This window comes from Thamnophis sirtalis, unplaced genomic scaffold, assembly GCF_051295495.1.
Source record: "Thamnophis sirtalis isolate CommonGarterSnake01/CBP01778 unplaced genomic scaffold, rThaSir2_p1.2 scaffold_4, whole genome shotgun sequence".
Classification (NCBI taxonomy): domain Eukaryota; kingdom Metazoa; phylum Chordata; class Lepidosauria; order Squamata; family Natricidae; genus Thamnophis; species Thamnophis sirtalis.
Window position 1 is genome coordinate 34730912 of NW_028261384.1, and position 22737 is coordinate 34753648.

The 22737-nt window shown below is 38.5% G+C and overlaps 1 protein-coding gene across 4 annotated transcripts in view; it reads left to right on the forward strand.

Annotated features, from left to right (window-relative positions):
- Positions 1 to 7105: 7105 nt before the first annotated feature.
- The window catches only part of PHF14 (PHD finger protein 14), a 155988-nt gene continuing 140356 nt past the window's right edge, over positions 7106 to 22737 (forward strand). For 3 of the 4 annotated variants that reach the window (XM_014072283.2, XM_014072285.2, XM_014072286.2), the window contains exons 1-3: positions 7106 to 7304; positions 7755 to 7865; positions 16009 to 16712. In XM_014072283.2, coding sequence (XP_013927758.2) covers positions 7274 to 7304; positions 7755 to 7865; positions 16009 to 16712 — 846 coding nt within the window. In that variant the 5' untranslated portion in view covers positions 7106 to 7273. The remainder of the gene's footprint in view (positions 7305 to 7754; positions 7866 to 16008; positions 16713 to 22737) is intronic. The other variant, XM_014072284.2, reaches the window with a different exon arrangement.

Here is a 22737-nt window from a genome sequence, read left to right on the forward strand (position 1 = left end):
TCCTCTTGCTTCTTCTCCTTCACCGGCAAAGCTCCCGCTGGCGCCCTGCCCATGGCAGTGGCAGTGCCTCTCCCTCCAAGCGGAGCACCTGAGCTGGCTCCCGCGTTATCCCTCCCCCTTCCTCCTCTGCCGTGCTTTTGAGGCCGCGGGAGCTAGTAGGAAAGCGGCGGAGGTGGAGGCAGGGATAACCCAGAGCCCAGCTGAGGTGCTCTGAGCGGAGGGGGAGGCACCACCGCTGCTGCCATGGGCGGAGCCGCCAGCGGGAGCTTTGCCGGTAAAGGAGAAGAAGCAAGAGGACTGGCGGCTTTGAAATGCAACCCCCTGGTCCCGCCGGCCGCGGATTTGATTCGGCATAAGTGGGGGCCGAACGCATGCTGAGCCGACTTTGCGCAGTGAGGCGGAGTAATTCAACCCCCCCAAAGAACGTGTGTGTGTGTGTGAGAGAGAGAGAGAGAGAGAGAATTGGATCAAAATTGGTGGCCAAAGGAATGGAGGGAGGGAAGGAAGGAAGGGAGGGAGGGAGGGAGGAAGGAAGCCCTGCCCCCTGTGAAAAAAACTGAAGATGGAGCAGTGAATGAATAAACCATAAAAGCAACAAACAGTTAATGCGTAAGTAAGCTGAGGAGCAAGTTCTCAACTAAGGAAGCAATATAAGAAAGAAATGTAAAAAGCTCAATATGCCAAAACACTTATTTTAGTCTTCATTTAATTACTTGTATTGTAGTCTGATGTAACATCTTTTTAAAGTTAACGTTAGTTAGAAAAGATAGGGTACAAAACTTAAATAATAAAAAAATTGTACATTCATTTTGAAAAATAAATGCAATACTTGATTAATTTCATATCTTTATTTAAAATAGTTTTGGCATGGCATATGATTTTATTGACTCAGTTGGAAATGATGTGGATGTTGTATCTGATTCTGAGGTATATATATTCTTAAGTAACATAACATATAGCATATTGTCCAAACTTGCTAGACTATTTAATTGATCTTACTACTTTAAAGGGGGAGAGTTTCATGATAAATTATTTTATTACATTTATGTTGCATTTATATATTATATTTATTACATTTATATTCCACATTATATATTTGTATTGTTATTTTAGTGTTTATTGTCAATTTCGATAGATATTATATTGATATATCAATCCTGATTTTAATCATACTAAATAACAATTACTGCTATTATTTATCAGCATTACATATTTACAGTTTTTAATATTGAGCTAGTCATATTTTAGAATAATAGCGTTATCTTTTAATAGGATAATTGGCAAAATGTAATTCAAATGTGATGGGTTGCATTCCAAAGAATGTGAGAGGACAGGTTGCCTGCAAAATGCCAGGACCCAGGACCCTGTTGGTGCCATGTCTCTCTCTAGCCAGTCTAACAATCTAAAAGCTGAGCAGGGAGCTTTTTTTTTTCAGGGTGAGCGGAAAAGTATAGTGTTTGAGTGGCACTTTTCATGTCTGGCATTCATCGGGCTGAAACCTCGCTCGCAATTGGCGCTTGACGCTTGGAAGGTTGCGCAAATGTCCAGCAGACGTGACAGCAGTTCAAACTGTGGCTCTCTTAGGTGCTCAGGCATGAAACTGTGCCGCTCACACACTATACTTTTCCGCTCACACTGAAAAAAAATTAGAGGGAACATTGGTGTGGGGATAAGATCATGAACTTTCAATTGGGTGGAATTCCAGGAAGTTTTCAGAATTGGGATTTCCAAAGATGTGCCAATATATCTGTCTTATTAAATTGGAACTTTAAGGATAGCTCTGCCTTGGACTCTGATTTAATTCTGCATGATATTTGGAATGCTGACAGCTTGATTTAGAGTTCATGATCTTGATGCTATAAGATTCAAACAACTGTCTATTACAAAATGTTACACTATCACTCCAATTGAAGTCTATAACTAATGTCCAAATGCAGCCCATCTACGCTATTTCACAAATGCATCCCATTCTTGATATTTTTTATAGTGGTCCAAAGCAAACACTCAAATATTAGAAAACAAATCCAACTCAAAGTATACCTACCATATGACCCTACGCGGTCATAACAGGGAGAGGCAGATATGGCGGGGACTTTAGGGCTGGCCATTATAGGGGAAGGAGGGTTCGCTATATTGCAGAGATCCCTCCTTCCGGCCCTATGAGTCCCACTCCAAGGTCAGATGGCGTGAGCGATCAGGACCCTGGTCTCAGGCTGCTGTCGCTAAATGCCAGGTCTGTTATCCATAAGGCTCCCCTCGTCCGGGACTTGATTGTAGACGAGGGGGCAGACCTGGCATGTATTACTGAAACATGGCTGGGCACGGAGGGAGGAGTCCCCCTCGTAGAGCTGTGCCCAGACGGGTTTCAGGTGCTTCATCAGCCGAGAGCCCAGGGAAGGGGTGGCGGTGTGGCTATTGTAGTCCGGGAGTCTTTAGCTCCTCGTAGGATCCCTGCTCCGGAGCTTGTCGGGTGTGAGTCCCTGCTAGTGAAGTTGGACCTCAAGGGTCAAGCGGGTTTGCTGCTAACGTACCTGCCTCCCAACTGCGTTGCAGCGGCCCTCCCTGCGCTCCTCGAGTCAATAGCCGAGCTAGCAATTGAGTTCCCTAGACTAATGGTTCTGGGGGACTTCAATTTGCCTTCGCTCGGTGAACACTCTGATGGAGCGCAGGAGTTCATGGCCTCCATGACAGCCATGGGCCTGACCCAGGTAATTCGAGGCCCTACCCACTTGGCAGGACATACACTCGACCTCGTATTCCTCTCGGAGCAGTGGAGTTATGATCTTGGTCTGAGGGGAAATGAGATCATTCCCCTGTCGTGGTCAGACCACTACCTACTGAGGCTAGACTTCCGGAGGCCAAACCCCCACCGTAGGGAGGAGGAACCGACCAGGTGGTTCCGCCCCAGGCGACTGATGGACCCTGTTAGGTTCCAGACGGAGCTTGGGGTCATTCCAGATGCTCTCGCCCACAGTTCGGCGGAGACTATTGCTGCGGCCTGGCACTCGGCGGCATCAGAGTCTCTAGACCGAATTGCGCCACTACGGCCCCTCCGGGTCAGCGGCTCGCGGAGACCCCCTTGGTTCACCGAGGAGCTCCGCGAGATAAAGCGCCGGAGGAGACGCCTAGAGCACCGGTGGAGATCCGATAGGTCCGTATCGAACCGGGCACTGTTGACAGCTTGCACCAAGGAGTATATTTGGGCATTGAGAACCGCCAAAAGATCACACATTGCCTCCTTGGTAGCGTCCGCCGAGTCTCGCCCAGCCGCCCTGTTCAGGATAACCCGCTCCCTCCTAAATAGGAGGGAGACGGGGAACCCCCTGCAGGGTAAGGCTGAGGAATATAGTCAGTTCTTGGCGGACAAAATTGCTCGGTTTCGATCGGAACTGGACTCCACCCCTGCAGATCCAGCCAGGACACAGGGGAATAACTTGGTAGACCATCTCTGGGTTGAGTTTCAGGATGTTGCCTCCGGGGATGTGGACAAGGCTATGCGAGCTGTGAGTTCCTCCACCTGCATACTGGACCCGTGTCCCTCCTGGCTGACTGCCAACAGCAGAGAGGTGACACGAGGCTGGATCCAGGCGGTTGTTACCGCCTCTCTTCGGGAGGGACACCTCCCCACCGCGCTTAAGGCGGCGGTGGTGAGGCCCCTCCTGAAGAAACCGTCCTTGGATCCAGCAGTTCTTAACAACTATCGTCCAGTCTCCAACCTCCCCTTTCTGGGGAAGGTTGTTGAGAAGGTGGTGGCCTTACAGCTTCAGCGTACCTTGGAGGAAGCTAACTACCTTGACCCCTTCCAGTCTGGCTTCAGGCCCGGTTACAGCACTGAAACCGCTTTGGTCGCATTGACCGATGATCTCTGGAGAGCCAGAGATGGAGGCTATGCGTCCATCCTGGTTCTCCTCGACCTCTCAGCGGCTTTCGATACCATCGACCATGGTATCCTTCTGCGACGACTGCGGGAGGTGGGGGTGGGCGGCACTGTTTTACAGTGGTTCTCCTCCTACCTCTCGGACAGGTCGCAGTCGGTGTTGGTGGGGAGGGAGAGATCGTCCCCGAGGCCCCTAACCTATGGGGTGCCGCAGGGTTCGGTTCTGTCCCCCCTGCTATTTAACATATACATGAAACCGCTGGGCGAGATCATTCGAAGGCACGGGATAAAATACCACCAGTATGCGGACGATACTCAGTTGTATCTGTCCGCCCCGTGCCAACTCAATGAAGCGGTGGACGTGATGAGCCGGGGCCTTGAGGCTGTTAAAGACTGGATGAGAGCTAACAAACTGGTACTCAACCCGGAAAAGACCGAGTGGCTGTTGTGTTTTCCTCCCAAAAATTTGGCTAACGTTCCACCAATCAGGCTGGGGGGGCAAAATTTATCCCCCTCGGACAGGGTCCGCAACTTGGGAGTCCTCCTGGATCCACAGCTGAGTTTTGACCACCACTTGTCGGCTGTGACCAGGGGGGCATTTGCCCAGGTTCGCCTGGTGCGCCAGTTGCGGCCCTACCTGAACCGGGAGGCTCTCACAACAGTCACTCGAGCCCTTGTGATCTCTAGGCTGGAATACTGCAATGTGCTCTACATGGGGCTGCCCTTGAAGAGCATCCGGCGACTTCAGCTAGTCCAGAACGCGGCCGCGCGAGTGATCATGGGCGCACCACGGTTCGCCCATATAACACCAATCCTCCGTGAGCTGCGCTGGCTACCTGTTGATCGTCGGGTGCACTTCAAGGTCTTACTTACCACCTATAAAGCGCTCCATGGTAGTGGATCTGACTATTTGAGAGACCGCCTCCTGCCAATTACCTCCCTGCGTCCCATCAGATCGCACAGAGTAGGCCTCCTCCGAATTCCATCCGCCAGTCAGTGCCGACTGGCGACTACGCGGAGGAGAGCCTTCTCAGTTGCTGCTCCGACATTATGGAACAACCTCCCCGTGGAGATCCGTACCCTCACCACAGTCCAGGCCTTCCGCACAGCCCTTAAGAACTGGCTATCCCGTCAGGCCTGGGGATAGGATTACTCTCACCCCGCCCGAATGTTGAGTGAATGTTGTGTTTTTATGATCAATTTTCTTTTAATCACGATTTTTTTTTCTTTTTAAGTCCTGTCTTGCACTCCCTTCCCTTCACTGTTGTAAGCCGCCCTGAGTCCCCTCAGGGAAAAGGGCGGCATATAAATTTTCAATAAAATCCTAAATCCTAAATCCTACCAGTTTGTCCCAAACTGGTACTTCCAAATTTATTGGTGCTGAAATTCCAAGTATTTCCAGGCCAACATGCATTTCTTTAAACTTTAAACCATTTTGAGTTTGTGAAGATTCCATAATCACCTTCTAGAAGAATATTTTCTGGAACCTCTCAAGGTCATTAGGAAATAAAATATTTAATTATAAGCATATTTATGTATAAGAATTATGTATAATTATTTTTGATTTTGATCAGATTATGAAAGCTGAATTTCATGAAGCTTGAGGTTTCATAAATGATGAAGAAGACATTGTTTAGTAGGTGATCATCATACTGACTTCAGTTAAATTGGAGCTTGTTTTGCATTTTTTTAAAAAAATTTAAATGAAAAGCCAAATGATGCTCTACACTCATTCTTCCTTTATTTGAATTACGGTAATTAGTTATTAAACTTTCATGGATGCTTCATGTTTAAAAATATAATTATTTAAACCTAATCCAATGTAACTGATCATGTTGTGATGTAAGTCTACATTCTGGAACTATACCTTACAAGGAAAATTGTAAAATATGGTAGAACATTTTTATAAAAGTGAAATCAAAACAATCAAGATGGTGGAACAGTCTCTTTGTGAGTGTATAATACATTTGAAACCTTAAACTTACACAAAATGTAATAGGGAGAGAATGAAAGTTGAGCGTAAAATAATGTGTGTTGAATAAAAGGATGGCTGAAAAATTAAATCGGATAAGTTGCCAATACGGTAAGCTAATTGTGATAATGGCTGTTCCGCACATCAAGTATCAAAAGCAGAGGTGGGTTGCTCCTGGTTCGACCCAGATCAGATGAACCAGTAGTGGCGGTGGAAGGCTCCACTTATCCACCCGGACGCTTCTGTGCACTTCTGAAGTGTCACATGCTAGAGCTAGCACACACGCAAGCATGAGCAAACCGGTAGCCCCAGGATTTGAAACCCATCTCTGATCAAAAGCATCTGAAAATTAATAGGAGATACTGTTTTGCCTATATTTTGTTTGTAAGCTTTCAGTTGCTAATCATAATGGAGAAAAGAACTCCATAAAATACCCCTCAGTATGAACTTGCTTCCTGGCTTTCCATTGCTTTCAGGTTGCTGTTGTTTTTAATATTCAAAACTAGTTTATAGCTCTGATTTCTTGATGTGTTGCCAGCTGAATACTAACTACCTTAGCTCTAATTCTTTCAAGCCTTTCCTTAATATGAATCAATGTTATGACAGTTTCTTCCATCTGTTATGATACCAGGGATTATATGATTAGATTTGAAAAAATCTTGTTCTTATCAAGCATCATGGCCTGTCCTACCATACGGAGACAAACACTTTTAAAAAGTCAAATCAAATGAAAAAAAATTTATGATCAAAGACCAGCATAAGAAGAATGGAATGCAAGAAGCTAAAAAGCATAACATATGCAACAAAATTAAATTATATATAACAAGCTAATATAATAGTATAAATGCAAAAATATAAAAAGGATCTTTAAAAAGATCTAAAAGGACGGTTGGAGCAATCGATGCGCATAGTGGAACATGGCAAGATATTTTCCTTGCCAACGTCTGTTCTCAAATCACGAGTTCTTGTACTACAAGTCTTTCCTCGGTTATAAGGTTGAAAACACTGTCAAATAGGCTGATACAGAAGCAGGACTGCGCAAGCGGAGAAAGGGAGAGATTAGAAACAGGTAGCCACACCCACGTGCGACCTCTCCAGCTTCCGCGGGTGCTGAATAGGAAAGCGCATTTCCACTCAAAGAGCACATGATCCTCTGAGGCAAAGACGGGCAAAACTTCGCATTGGCCAAGAGCGCCTGCGCAAAACTTCTGCACACGCGCGCAGCGAAATCACCCAGCGGAAGCGGCGAGCCTCTGGCGTCTGAGCGGGGTTTGGGAAGATGTGAACTGCATCCGGGACACGATTTCGCCCATTGTCTGGGTTACGGAGTTGGCCTAGGAGATCGTGCAGCCTCCCATTCAGCCTTAGCGCGGTTGCGATCTGAAGGGAGCGAAGCTCCCTGACGGGTACAGGCGGTTTTCTGTATGCCCGGCAGCAGCTGCTCGGATACAGTGAGTAAGTCCAGCAGCATCCCTGCAGCGACTCCTCCTTGTTCGCTTCCCTTCGCCCGAAAGAGCTTCGGGGCTCTTGTAGCGCATCCTTGCCGTAACCGGCAGCAAAAGCGTTTCTCCGGCCGTTGATGCCCACATCTGCTCGGTATCTTCCTCTACCGCATTAATTCTGGGAGTGGATTGCGGGCATCTTTTCTCCTCGTGCCTTCATATGGGGGCACTTTTATTGCAGTTTCCCTCACTCTGACACGCTTTCCCCAAAGGGACGCAGCCTTTTTTCCTACTTCCCACTCTTTCCAGAGCATAAATTGTATTGCTTTAAGGGGTCTGGAGGGGTTTTTTTCTTGATGATTGTTCTCCTTTAAAATAGCCACTAATGATCACCAAAACAAACAAACAAAAACGGGAAAAAAAACCTCAAAACGTGCTCCCTCTCTCTCTTTTTTTCCTGCAGTGGATCGTAGCTCGAAGAGGCGGCAGGTGAAGCCTTTGGCAGCTTCCCTGCTGGAAGCTTTAGATTATGACAGTTCAGATGACAGTGACTTTAAGGTTGGAGATGCTTCAGGTAAATAAATGCTTCTCCTTCTCGTTTTTTAAAATACTTTTAAATTGATTCTCATCCCATCAATTTGCCTCCTTTCCTTTTAAAATAAAATGTCTTTTTTTAAAAAAAACATGTCTTAACTATTCCTAGGTGGAGTGGGGAGGAATCATGGTGTCTAGATGGTACATAAAATAACTATCTTTAGAAATATGGGTTCACACATGGCACTGAAATATAACATGCCTTGTTTGGTTTGGGTTTAGGAGACTGTGGAAACCAAGCCCAATTACAATTTATTCAGTAAATCATAGATGAGTGCTGACTAGATTTACACATTGCACTGAGTCAGTACATTCAATAATGGTTTGTGGAATATGGCAATATAGACTCATATATGCACATTTTACAAGCCAAAGTGACTGAGTTTATGCAATATATTGAACCAAACCAAATAGGCCACAGTGAATGAATTTAGAATAACTTTCAAGGAGTACAAGGAGAATAACCACTGAAATAGGAAAGCAGCGTTCTGACACTTATGAAATTGTGAGAATTGAGGCAAGTCAATAAGACATAAGATAGAAAGGATCACACTTTTACCTGTCTTATATTAAAAGGTAAGGTGTAGGAATTCTATTTTTCTTGCCATCAGCCTTGTACAGTGCTTTACTAGCCCCCTCTCCTCCTTTTTTTTAAAGCTTCTCTGGTTTCTTCTGCGTTTGTGAGTAATCAGTTTCCACGATTACTCGCACACTATTGGAATATAACTGATATGTTCAAAGCATGAGCAGTCTGGGTAATTTTTTCCTCTCAGTGATGCAGCTTTCATAATATTGGTTCCCTCCTTCATTTGGTATACAGGTAATCCTTGACTTAACGACCACAGTTGAGCCCAAAATTTGTATTGCTAAATGAAACATTTAAATGAATTTTGCTCCATTTTACGACCTTTCTTGCTACAGTTAAGTAAATCACTATAGTTATTACTAACACAGTGATTAAGTGAATCTGATTTCACCATTGACTTTTCTTGTCAGAAGGTTACAAAACATGATCACATGACGCTGGGACACTAACTGTCATAAATATGAGTCAGTTACCAAGCATCTGAATTTTGATCATGTGACCATGGTTGTAAGTGTGAAAAATGGCCATCAGTCACTTTTTCAATGATGTAACTTTGAACGGTCATTAAATGAAGTGTTGTTAGTTGACGACTACATGTATAGTGCAGGAAGAAAGCTGGAACTGTTATCCAGAGTGGCCCCTATTTCATAATACTGTAATAATGAAAATAACCATTATTTTCTCAGTCATTTTCTTTCTTGTGTAATTGATGTTAGCCAGTTTCCATTATATCCTCTAGCAGTTGAGTAAAAAGATTTATATAATTTGATGTTAGACTATTTTTATCTAGAGGCTTCAAAACCTTCTACCCATCTAGCTTTTGATTTTAAAAATATTTAGTTTAAATCTTTTTAAAAAAGCAAGAATCCAAGAAAAAATTGGTGATGGGAATGTAGAAATGAAGCATGGCAGATGGGGGTACCTTGAAGTAAAGGCACATAGAGTTATATATTGTGCATTTCAAAATGTGATACAAAGCAAATAGAATATATAGACCTCCATCTGAAAAACCACAAAGTTAAACTTGAATTAAGCATGAGAAATGAAATTTGGACTCCCATATAATAATTGTTTTGCCTTGTACAGGTTAATGTATCTTGTAAGTACAGAGTTGGATATACACTATGAATCAGTTATGAATTATTCACTGCACTTTATGTATAAATGTATACAAGGAAATATTTCCAACCATTTTTATAGCTGGTAATGGAACAACAGATTGCTCGAAATAATAATGCTGAATCTAATAAGCTTTTTATTGATCAATTACAAAATCATTATAGTAGACAAATATAGGTAGTTTAAGAATCTCTGCAATTTTAGAAAATATAGTCTGTTAATCAATGAATATAAATCTGGATTAGTTCTATCTAAAGTAGATATTTTGCTTACATTTGATGTTATGAGCTTACATCCTTTGGGTTTGTAAGATTAGTAGAAGACACTATGATCATGTCACATTAAATAGGTTCTATTTATTAATTTTGCTAACATGGCAAGCTACATGTCATTATCATTAGTTAACAGTTGTTGGAGTATAACCAAGGTAAGTAGGATCAAAGAGACACTGGGAGTTGCAGCGTTGAATTACATTTTCAGCATACCATTTATTAGGCATATTAGTTTGGATGCTAGATATTCTAGTTCTCGGGCATTTATACGGGGAAAAGTTTCTTCATCTGATATGTAACATAATAATAACTAAAATTTATCAAGGTATATAACATTAAGCTAATTTAAATCTGATCAATATCTTGATAAATACTGTTTTTCATGTTAGCATAAATAAATAATTTGTAATTTTCCAATTTGAAACAGTTTGGTGAATGCATTCAGAGTGATAAATCAGTACCACAAGTAATTAATATTGAAATTATGAATTTAAATTAATTACCTCTAGTATCATATTATTCATTTATAAATTTATAAATGAAAATTTATAAAATTAATTTGATAGTTCATTTTTTATTGGGGTGAATCAAAGTTCATCTAGGGTATAATAAATCTAAATAATGACTGTGCACCTTATATAAAGTTTGGGTTATGGAATCTTGGTTATCCTTTATATCAGATTTCTCCAAGTTGACATTCTCTGTATGTATTGTAACTGTGACTCTCAGAATTTATGACAAGTGTTAGCAACATGGTACTGCTCTAAGAAGTCTCTATCGAATATAATCTAACTGAGGGTTATAATGACAGTACATTAGGGGAGGTCAAGCTTTATAGATATACCATTGAATCAATGTTCCTATCTAACAAATCTTCCAAATATTGTGCAGATATCTTCCCCCCAAAAGGTCAAAACATTTTTATTGCCTAAAGTATAAATATTATTTTAATAAACACCAGAAGAATTGTAATATTGTCTGTATGACATTCAGATTGTTTACTACATTATTAATTTCATGAATGTCATACTAGGTAAGCAATTGGATTAGCGACTACTTAAATAGCTATTTGTACATTTGGATATTTGTACATGATAAGCTATTTATTTTAAAGAAAATGACTTGGGAGAAATCTATCCCATCTGAATATACATTTTTATTTAGCCAAGCCCATTTTAACTTTATTATGTAACCATATCAGAATTCATACAAGATATACATAATCTCCTTTATATCTTCACCAATAAATACTGTAGCACTATAGCAATTTTACATTTGAATCTACTTTTTCAGTGCAACAGCAAAAAAAAAACAACCTATACTATAGTAATATCATACGACAACTTTCCTAGTCAGATGTTTTCTTAAGCCAAAACATTCACACTACTGTGAAAAAGTTCAGCTGGAAGTCACAAAGGTAGAACAGGCAAGTTATCTGTCGAGATACATATATATATATATATATATATATATGAAGTCTCAACTTCTTAATCTTGAAACTTGTTGCATGACTTTGTAAAAATGTTTGCTAATTTAGTTTGTAACATTTTTGTGAGATAAATTTTTAACTAATGCAACATTTAAATGTAAATTCTTGAAACGTGATGAGGACTTTTCCAACCTTATAAACCCCAAATGCATTGGATCACAACTCTTAGAATTCATAGTCTTGAAGATCCTGGTTATAAATTATAGGAATGGTAGTTAGAGATATATGGAGATAACAGGAGAAAGAGGATAAAAAAACCTACATTTCTCTTTATGTTTTTTAAAATTGACTAATCTCCTACATTAGGTTGATTAAATGCTGTTATTTGAGTATGCCTTTGCATTTTTTTATAAAATGATTGAAATGCAGCAGTTTTTCCCCCCTCAAAGGAAGTTTGGCCTGTCATTTTAATATGAACAAATAATGGTTATTGCAGATTGCCAGTGTTGATGCATAAGTATGTTAAAACTCATTCATCACTTTCAGTTCTCCAAATTCTGAAGTTTATAATATTGCAGCAGACTTGCTTGCAGTTCATGATGTGAAGCCTTAAATTATATTTTACTGGAGACTTGATAGGAGATTAAGTACAATAAATATCAATATTTCAGAAATATTTCAGACTAATTTATGCAACTTTAGACTGGATTAGCCAATCTAAATTAGAGATTTGCCCTGATTGAAAATTATTTCTTATCATTTTTATAAGGACATTATGTACATTACTACCTTTTTAACATTAAAAATATAATTTTGGTATGGGCAACTTACAACCAAAAACCAATATACAACTAATCAGAAAAGTAAAATATCAAAATAAAATAATACAAAATAAAGAAGGTACCATAATCACTTCATTGTCAGACTTGGGAAACCAACTAGGTCTTCAACCAAAAAGTCCAGGATTTTGCCATGCTTTTTGTCACCCATCTTCTGGTTTACTTTGACATTCCAATTTGCCTCAAGAACAATAAATCCATTGTATTTATTATAATTGATAATTCAAGAGAAATATAATTTCTGAAACAGCAAACAAATATCATACTAAATAAATATGTACAAACCTATTAGAGGTTAAATGAGTTAAAGATTCTTTCCAAAGTTTTTAAAATGAGTTGAACAAACTTAGCATTTTTGTTTTGAAAGAAACGGAAATACATTTTTTAAAAAAAAATTGAAACTCCTTTTTTCAAGCTACAGTGATCTGAAAGAACAATCCACTATATGGTAGGAGAAGATGGGTAACAAGAAGCACAATATATACCATTCTATACGTAGCACATCTGTATACATAGTTAAATATTTTAATGATAATTGGTAATTAAATTATCCTGGTGAACATATGAATATTATAGACATTACTTATCACTGAGTCAATATTAATACAGGTAACCTCCAAAAGTTGCATATTTTAATTACATTTATTTTTACGGAAATCTTTTGAAAACCAATATGTAAATTTATACAAATTTATATATAATAGTACTGCATTTTTCATTTAGCATACTAACATTGTATATGTTATGATGCAGACTTTAGGTTTGTAAGGTTCCTTCGCATGCCAAATTATTATTTTATAAATTTGCAAAGACAAGTAGATTTGGCAATTATAAAATGAGTAATAGGGATTGACTTTAGCAAAATAAAGTTTATTATAAAAAGTTGATTTTTATCAACTTTATCAATAATAAAATACCCTTTTAATTGAGTTCCATTGCTCTAATTCTGTCAACGTATTGCATCCACTTCGTTGGCAGCAATATTGTCTGAAAGAGGTTTTCCACTATTTCCTACAATTTTTTTTTTTAAGGATTTGAGTTAGGAATACAGCCCCGATATTTCCTTGTGGACTCTCATCCAAACACTAACCAAGTCTGCTTCCTGTTGAAACTTATTCCCGTGTGTGTGTGTGTGTGTGTGTGTGTGTGTGTATGTACACTTTCTATCTATATTTTAACAAGAATATTACCTTAGAAAATATATTTATACTTCTTATTTAATGTTATCATTTTAGCTCCTCAGTTTATACTCAAATTAGATTAAAATAAGACATTTAATATTTCTAGTAGCATTCAAGTTTCCTATCTAATTGTTCTGTCTCAATTTGCATTTTTGGTTAATTGGTGCTTGTGATGGCTTTCTCTTTCCCAGCTTCTGTTCCCCATCTTTCTCTTCTGATGCTAGAAAACAAGGGAGAAGAATCCTCTATATTGCCTTGAACTTTTGGAACATATAGAAGTTCTGCTACTGTTTCTTGGTTGAGAATGACATGTGGCTTCATTTTTCTCCCAGATATTGCTAGTCTTTGCCATGTGTGTCAACAATTGAGTATATGAGGTTTCATATAATATTAATATAATAGTCCAATTAAATATGGAACACTGGTAATTATCAAAGTATTTCATTGACTCCGTAGTTAAGTTCTGCTTTGTTTACTGATTAGCTAAATTGCTTTATTCCAAAGAATAATGGCATATGCATATTAGAATGAAAAAATCTAGAGGATTTTTAAAAAATCAGCTACATAGGAAGTTATTCAGAAAAAAGATGGAGCATAGATGTGGACCACCTTCTTGTAGTTCCATGCTGTCTTTCAAGTGAGTGTTTCTGAAGCTTTCAGTGCTGTCGTGTTCTGGCCTTTAGAAAAAAGAAGTCATTGAGATGACTATGTTGCTTTTGTGTTGCATGTATAAGAGTCTTTTGAGAGCATTATAATTTCATCTATTCTGTATATCTGCATAAAAGATACACATTTATAGTTACATTTATAACCTTAGTATGTCTTATTAGTATAATGTGTTATTGTTTTTTAACAAAAATATCCTCAAGTAGTCATAGCTAAAACACCTATTCATGAGTTATGTCCTTTATATAAATGATATAGCATGATAACACATGTGTCCTGTTTTTTCTAAATCAGGGGTGTCAAACTGGAGTGCTCAATAGTAGTAACTGTGAGAGGGATCTTAGAGTCCTAGTGGAGAATCATTTAAATATGAGCCAGCAGTGTGCAGCAGTTTGCCAAAAAAGCCAACACTGTTTTAGGCTACATAAACAGAGGGATAGAATCAAGATCACATGAAGTGTGATCCACTTTATAATGCCTTGGTAAGGCCACACTTGGAATACTGCATTCAGTTTTGGTCGCCACGATGTAGAAAAGATGTGGAGACTCTAGAAAGAATGCAGAGAAGAGCAACAAAGATGATTAGGGAACTGGAGACTAAAAAATATGAAGTACAATTGCAGGAACTGGGTATGTCTAGTTTAATGAAAAGAAGGACTAGGGGAGACATGATAGCAGTATTCCAATATCTCAGGGGTTGCCACAAAGAAGAGGGAGTCAAACTATTCCCCAAAGCACCTGAGGATAGAACAAGAAGCAATGGGTGGAAACTAATCAAGGAGAGAAGCAACTTAAAACTGAGGAGAAATTTCCTGACAGTTAGAACAATTAATTAGTGGACCAGCTTGCCCGCAGAAGTTGTGAATGCCCCAACACTGGAAGTCTTTAAGAAGTTGTTAGATAGCCATTTGTCTGAAACAGTATAGGGTTTCCTGCCTAGGCAGGGGGTTGGACTAGAAGACCTTCAAGGTCCCTTCCAATTCTGCTATTGTAATTAAAACCGGATTTCTTCAAGGGCCAGATCAGCATTGTAGATCTTCACAGGCCAGCTGGGGGTGGGGGGGACACTTTGCCCGCCAAAATGGGGTGCGGCATGGCCACGGAGAGCCCCTCTCCCCTCCTGTGCCCTGTTTTGACCAGAGAAGTGCTGCAGGAGGCCATCCAAACTGAAAACTGGCACAGCTCACCCATGCGTTTTGGCTTGCAAAGTGCTGAAGGCACCGGGGGGGGGGGGGGGGGCGCCGCACACAGCCTCCCCGCACTCTGTTTGGTTTGCAGGAGGCACCCCAGGCCAGTCTTTTGCTATTTCCAGATTGGACCCATGGGCCAAATTTAATCACCCCATGGGCCAAATCCGGCCCAGGGCCTTGAGTTTGACATCCCTGTTCTAATACAACCAATTAAAGATTCAAAGGCTAGAATAGAGGCTTAAATATACCCAAATAAATCCTAATATTTTGCTTTATATGTTATTTTTTCCCTTCATCCAAAAATTTCCTGATGGTATGGCATCTTTACAGAAAATAGGAAATAAAATTCAATGTATATGTTGAATAAATTAGATTTCTTTTACAATTAAATGCAATTACACTATAATGTTTGTTCAGTAAAATGATAAAGGACAAAAAGTTTGATATGATTGTTTTAATCATTTCAAGAATTGTAATTGTTTGAGAAAAAATATTGTATGAAATGGTTTATTAATTTGTTTAAATCACTTATTTAGTTAGTCAGTTAGTCTAGCAGGATTCAATAAAACAATTTGGAAGCTGAGCTGTTCAATTAAACTTTGGTTTCCAGCTCATGTCATGAAATCAGATAGAAACACAGCTTAAAAAGCAATTTTCATAGGTTTTTATTATAAAAATGCTATTTGAGGGGGGGGGGATTACCCAAATAAAAATAGCTGGCTACTAAGAAAATAATATTTAATTTGACTAAGCAGATTGCCTCAATCTTTCTTTAAAAAAATCTTTTTTTTGGTACATTTTATTTTGGAATTCTTTTTTTAAATTTTCATATGCTCAACAGATTCTGAAGGCAGTGGACATGGCAGTGAAGATGGATCAAAGGATAGCGGAGAAGGTTCCTGTAGTGAATCAGAAGAAAACATATTGGAGGAAGAGCTGGCAGAAGAAGATGAAGAAGGGAAAAAAGCAGAGAAAAAAGCTAAAAATTCAGGTGAAGAAGAATTGCCAGTAACAGTGAAAGGGACTATTAAAACTGAGAAAAAAGAAGAGGAGGAAGAAGAGGAGGAGGAGGAGGAAAATAGAGAAGCAGAAGAGAAGGCAAAAAAGAAAAAGGAGAAAGAAAAAGAGGGAGAGAAGCCCAATGAAGGAGATGTTGGTGTTGATGAGCACACAAATGAGCCAAAAAAGTGGAACCTGAGAAGAAATCGACCTCTTTTAGATTTTGTATCTATGGAAGAACTAAATGATATAGATGACTATGACAGTGAAGATGACAATGATTGGCGCCCAACTGCAGGGAAAAAGAAAGGGAAAAATACATTACGCAGAGAAGGAAGTGATGGTGACAATGAGGATGATGAAGATGATGGGAGTGGAAGTGATGAAGATGACAATGAAGAGGAAGGCAATGATGATGAAGATAGCAGTGCTGCTAGTGATGGGGAATCCAAGAAGAAAAAAAACAAAGCTCTTAGCAGAAATAGTGTTGATGAGGAGGAACTGACAAATGATAGCCTGGCTCTTTCACAAAGCAAGAGCAATGAGGTAGAATAGCCAACTTTATATAATCTTCTGATGAAAAATGGAACCTACTCTACAGTGTGATTCCTTTGAAATTATTCTTTAAAGCTATGCAAAGTTACTGAATAGTGGTTGTATTAAGAGATTCTTAATTGTGCTGAGTTCTCATTAAGATACCTTTGCTTCAGCTTTATTGAATTCCATTAGAATTTTGGATTTAGATTTTTGTTTTTTACATTATGAATTCTGGATTCAGATTTAAATGTATTTCAGATTTAACTTCTAGTAAGAAAGAATTTGCTGCCCCTTTTACAGCAAATGCATAAAAGTCATATGAAAAGTAAGCATGCACAGTTTCATAGGCAAGATGATTAGTGCTAAAAATCAGTACATTCCCTGTTTTACCAGGAGCTATGGATTTATATTCAATAGAAACACAAGTCTGTCTTGTGTATGTTGACACACAAGAGTGTATTATAATGGGTAATTTTTAAAAATCATGAACTTTCACAAGAAAAAACAGGCTTGATATCAAGCTTTTATTTATATTCTTATGGTGAGACATTAAGATGACTTGCTTTACCATCATTTTCTGGTTTTTAATGATCTTTTATATAATTTTTTTAGTAAGGTTATGTCAGCCTTTAAAACTGTTACGATTCAGTTATATTTCTTGAAATTGGACTTGGTTTTATTTTTTTACCAAAGAAATTCTTCATTATTGTTTCTGAAATGTTAAAATCAACCCATTTATTTAACCAAAGGATTTTAAATTAATCTCTAACTGAATCCCATAAGTGCATGTATTAATTATATAAGTATACATTATTAAGCACTAAATCATCATTTGAAAGGTTTTAAACTCTTAGATAACATATAAATCTTTTCAAAGTTTAAAATATAAGATGTTAAAACATCATGGAAATTTGCTTTACTATTTTAAAGTCATAGCCCAATTCTTAATATCTGTTGTGTTCATAAAGAAATTAAGATTAAATTAAGAGCAGCACTGGTTAACATGGCTTGCAAATAATGGGACATCCCCTATCCTTATTTGGAATTGTTATTGTAGTGTAGCAGCGTAGCATCAGATTTTCAATAGATTATGATTATCTGCTGATAATAAAAAAGACAGCAGACTGTTATCCACTCAATCATGCTCAAGAGATGAATAGCCATATAAATTTACTAAATAAATAAATAAACAGAGAATGAGTTCTATTTAAGCAACTCTTAGAAATTACCTGCAGCTAATAAAAGCTATTAGGATCTTGCTTAGGGTAAGTGGGATTTTTTTTCCAGATGTGTCCCATCTGTACCAAGCATTTTCATTTCCAATTATGTTTACATATACCAGTGCATTGCCATTGTGCTTTATAGTCTAGCTATATGTGATATGATATATACTCTACAATTGGTGAATTATTTGACCTTTTATCAGTATAGCTTTACATAGGAGTGGGGGGGGTGCCTTTAAGCTAGTTAAGTTGCTCTATACATTTTACAAGTATTAATATTCTGAATATTTTAAAGTTTTTATTAATATTATGCCTACAATATCAAAAAGCAAAAGGAGTCAAAACCATGCTCAGCAAAATCGACTTTGAAGTTTTTATTGCAGCATGTATTACCATCATACTTGGAAGCTGTTTTTAAGAACCAAAAATGCATCTTTACAGTTTTACATTATTGGAAGCTATTGCAATGAAATCTTCAAAGATTTTGTGGCTGAGTATAAAAGTTCCCCTCCTTCCCTCCCTCCATCCCTTCCTTTCCCCCCTCTCTTTTCCTCCCTTTCTCTCTGTCACTCACAAACTCATACACATACACATTACTTTTTTAGACTGAAAGCTGCATCTGTGTTCTATTTTGGAATGAAAAAAAAAACTGAGGGCCAGAGAGATTAATTACTCTGAATCACATTGCTAAATGCTATGTGCAGTTTTGCTGATGGTAATCACTGCTGTAGTTTGAAATTTCTCAGTGCAACATGTTAATATTTCAATCTGGTTTTCTGGATTCTCAGCCTTGATCATTTATTATGCATCTACTTCCTTTTCTCCTAAAAAATAATGCTTTTGATATCTCAGTCAAAGAACATATTAATCTTATATTTATATAATCTAGAGGTTTTTTTTTATCAAAGTTTAGTACAGTAGTCTCATGTCTGGCTAGGATATGAAAAAGCATCTACCTGGCAAGGCCATGCTTTAGTTTATACTAGCATAACTATCTTTTATAATATTATATATTTTGTGAGTGTTGTCACCTAAAGTAACTACTTTAAATTGTCACTTAAAGTAATTTAAGCATTCCTTACTCTGCTAATCATATTCATATGAATCACTATTTATATTCACTATTCATTTCTATGAAATGTCCTAATAACACTATTCATGTTATTAGGGAATTTCATAGAAATGGCCTAATAACAACCATGTTAATTTGTTAAGTTTTCTGATGAGTAGAAATTAATTGGGATTCAGTTGCAGTTAATTTTCCCAGATTAGGATCTATTTTTGAAATACTACTTAATAAACAACTTTTATAGTACTTTCAGCACCTATAATTATAAATGGTTTCTTATTTTTCCCTGATGTATAAAAATTCTTAAACACAGTATAAAAAAAATAGGATATGCTAAAGATTGGATTTGAACTGTTTTATGCACAAAATGTCCTATTTTGGGTGCAAACCTGCTGTTTCAAATGAGAAATGAGTTGATGAGTATTTTAAGTCTATGAAGATTGCAACTGAGCAATTTCTGTTCCAAATACAGCTGTTGTGAACTTGGGATACTTCAAATAAATGTTCAAAGCAACTTGTTTCATATTTAAACAGTGGTTTAATGTGGAAAACAAGAACTATTTCATATGTGGATCATCATATGTGACACAGAAACATAGGGGACCTTGAAAGTCATCTAGTCAAACCCCCTGTTAATTTGTATAGAAATAAATAGGAATCCTAAAACATCATGGCAAAATGCATCTTGATTTTTCAAAACTTTTGAGACCTAAAATGTGAATATATGTTTAAAATACATTAGAAAGATAATAATCTTAGTTTATCAGAAAAATGTTATATTACCATAATAGTCACTTTGAATTCTGTGAGGCTTACTTGGAAGCAGGTATATATAAAACTAGGGCCCTAAAATAGAAATTATAGTTTTAATTTGCATAGTGTATATGACAAAAGCCAAACAATTGTTTTAAAGGAAAAAAACACAAGTTTTTACTTTTTGTAAATATGTGCATATAACAGCATCATTTTAGAAATTATTTTTTCTGGATGATGTTACTCTAACATTTTGGTTAGACAATAAACATAAAATTAGTTCATGTACTCAGAAATATTTTACATTAGAGTATTGTAAAAAAATGGAAATTCTTCATAATACTATAGTAGATCAATTTTTTGCCAAGTTCTAAATATCAGTCAATCAGAATAGTACTGGAAGGGTCCTTGGAGATCTTCTAATCCAACCTCCTGCTCAAGCAGGAGATCCTATACCAGTGATGGCTAACATTTTTGGCGCCAAGTACTGAAAGCACAAATACACCTATATTGCAATGTGCGCACGTCCCATTCATGTGCATGCATTTTTGACCCCCATATGTGACCCACCATGCACATGTAATTCCCCATATGCATGTGATCCCCCTGCATGAGCCTTGCTCACAGCGTGTGCGTCTCCAGCATGTGCCCTGCCCTCTGCTCATACATGGCGGAGACGTGAAAATCTGCTTGATGGCGGGAGGCACTATCATGGGTGGCAGAACTGAGTTTGGGAAGTGGCTCGCATGCCTGCAGAGAGGGCTCTGCATGCCACTTGTGGCATGTGTGTCAGAGGTTCACCATATCGTAAAAAGTCATATCTTAAAAACCTCCAGTGATGTAGCATCTACAACTTCTGAAGGCAAGCTGTTCCACTGGTTAATTGTCCTCTCTGTTAGAAAGTTTCTCCTTAATTCCAGGATGCTTCTCTCCTTGATTAGGTTCCATTGCTTCTTGCTCCATTGCTTTTTGACTTTCCTTTTGGTGCTTTGGAAAATAAGTTGACATTCTCTTCTTTGTTACAGTCTCTCAAATATTGGAATACTGCAATCATGCCATCCCTAATTTTTCTTTTTTCTAGATTAGCCAGACCCAATTTCTGCAATTATTTTTCATATGTTTTTGTCACCAGGCCTTTAATCTTTTTAGTTGCTCATCTTTGTACTTTTTCCAAAGTGTCATTATCTTTTTTGTAATGTAGTGACCAAAACTGGATGCAATATTCCAGATGTGGTCTTAAAAAGGATTTATAAAATGGTACTAATATTACAAACAAAGGCCAGGTTTTGCCAGAGGTGGTATGCAGAGTCCACTCTGTAGGCATGCGCACCATCGCCAGCTGCTCTTCTGAGTTTGATCGCGCACTTCCATGCTGGACAGCTGGTCTCCACGTGAAGACTAACTGGCCAGTGGGCATGCCCGTCAGACATGCGCAACAGAACCCGGAAGAGCAGCTGGCCGCCCCACGTATGCACACCAGCCTGCTGCTCTCTTCCAGGTTTCCAGTGCTCCGGCACATACATGTGCGCATGCCCATGCACACATTCCAGTTTTGGGGCACGGTGCCAAAAAAGTTAGCCATCACTGACCTAATATTTGTTTTAGCTTTGGGTTTTTTGTCAAGGTGTACAACCTTGCTCTTTTCCACATTAAATTTTCATGTTGGATAGGGCCAATATTTATCATTCATGAAGGTATTGAAGAATACTGGGCCTAAGATGGAACCTTGTAGTACCCACTTACTTTCCTTCATGTAGATATGCCAATAAAGACTACTTGAACAGAGTTTGTCAGCCAGTTACAAATCATCTGGGGGTGATGCTGTCTACCCCACATTTTTCTAGCTTACTAATAAGTAGGTTGTGGCTAAGTTTGTCAAATGCCTTACTCAAGTCTTAATATACTATGTCCACAGCATGGTCTACTAATTTAATCATTGTTAAAGAATAAAATAAGATTGGTTTAACATGACCTGTTTTTTAAAATCAGTGCTGGCTTCTAATGATAACTATTTGTTTCTAGATGTTCACAGATGATGATGATGATGATGATGGACCATCAACATTATTTATTAAATACTTTATTCATTAAACATGAAACTCAGCCAACCGAACATTCAAAAATGCATCACATACCAGGGTCCTAGGTATCAACCAAGTACCTTATTAAATGTACAGTTAGTATAGTACAGTTATACTGTACTACTGTACAGTAGTACAGTTTTTTGCAGTTCCGCTAGTATTATTTCAGGAAGCTGCAATTTTGTTGATGTATCTTATAAAATTCTTGGACATGGTGCCAAGTGTTCTGATGACAATGGTATCACTGTTACATGCTTCATCCATAGCCGTGTATTTTTGATGGCCAGGTCACAATATTTCATTATTTCTTCTTCTTCTTCTTCTTCTTCTTCTTCTTCTTCTTCTTCTTCTTCTTCTTCTTCTTCTTCTTCTTCTTCTTCTTCTTCTTCTTCTTCTTCTCTTCTTCTTCTTCTCCTTCTCCTCCTCCTCCTCCTCTCCTCCTCCTCCTCCTCCTCCTCCTCCTTCTCCTCCTCCTCCTCCTCCTCCTCTCCTCCTCCTTCTTCTGATGACAATGGGTATCACTGTTACATGCTTCATCCATAGCCGTGTATTTTTGATGGCCAGGTCACAATATTTCATTATTTTTTCTTCTTCTTCTTCTTCTTCTTCTTCTTCTTCTTCTTCTTCTTTCTTTTCTTCTTCTTCTTCTTCTTCTTCTTCTTCTTCTCCTCCTCCTCCTCCTCCTCTCCTCCTCCTCCTCCTCCTCCTCCTCCTCCTCCTCCTCCTCCTCCTCCTCCTTCTTCTTCTACAGTAACTTTCCAAGTATGATGTTAGGCTGATTGAACTGTAAATTCCTGGGTCTGGTTTTTTCCCTCTTTTATTGAAGATGGGAATCACATCATTTGTTTTCTAGTCCTCTAGTACTTCCCTGGTGTTCCAGGATTTTTGAAAGATGCGGTTTCAGTGCA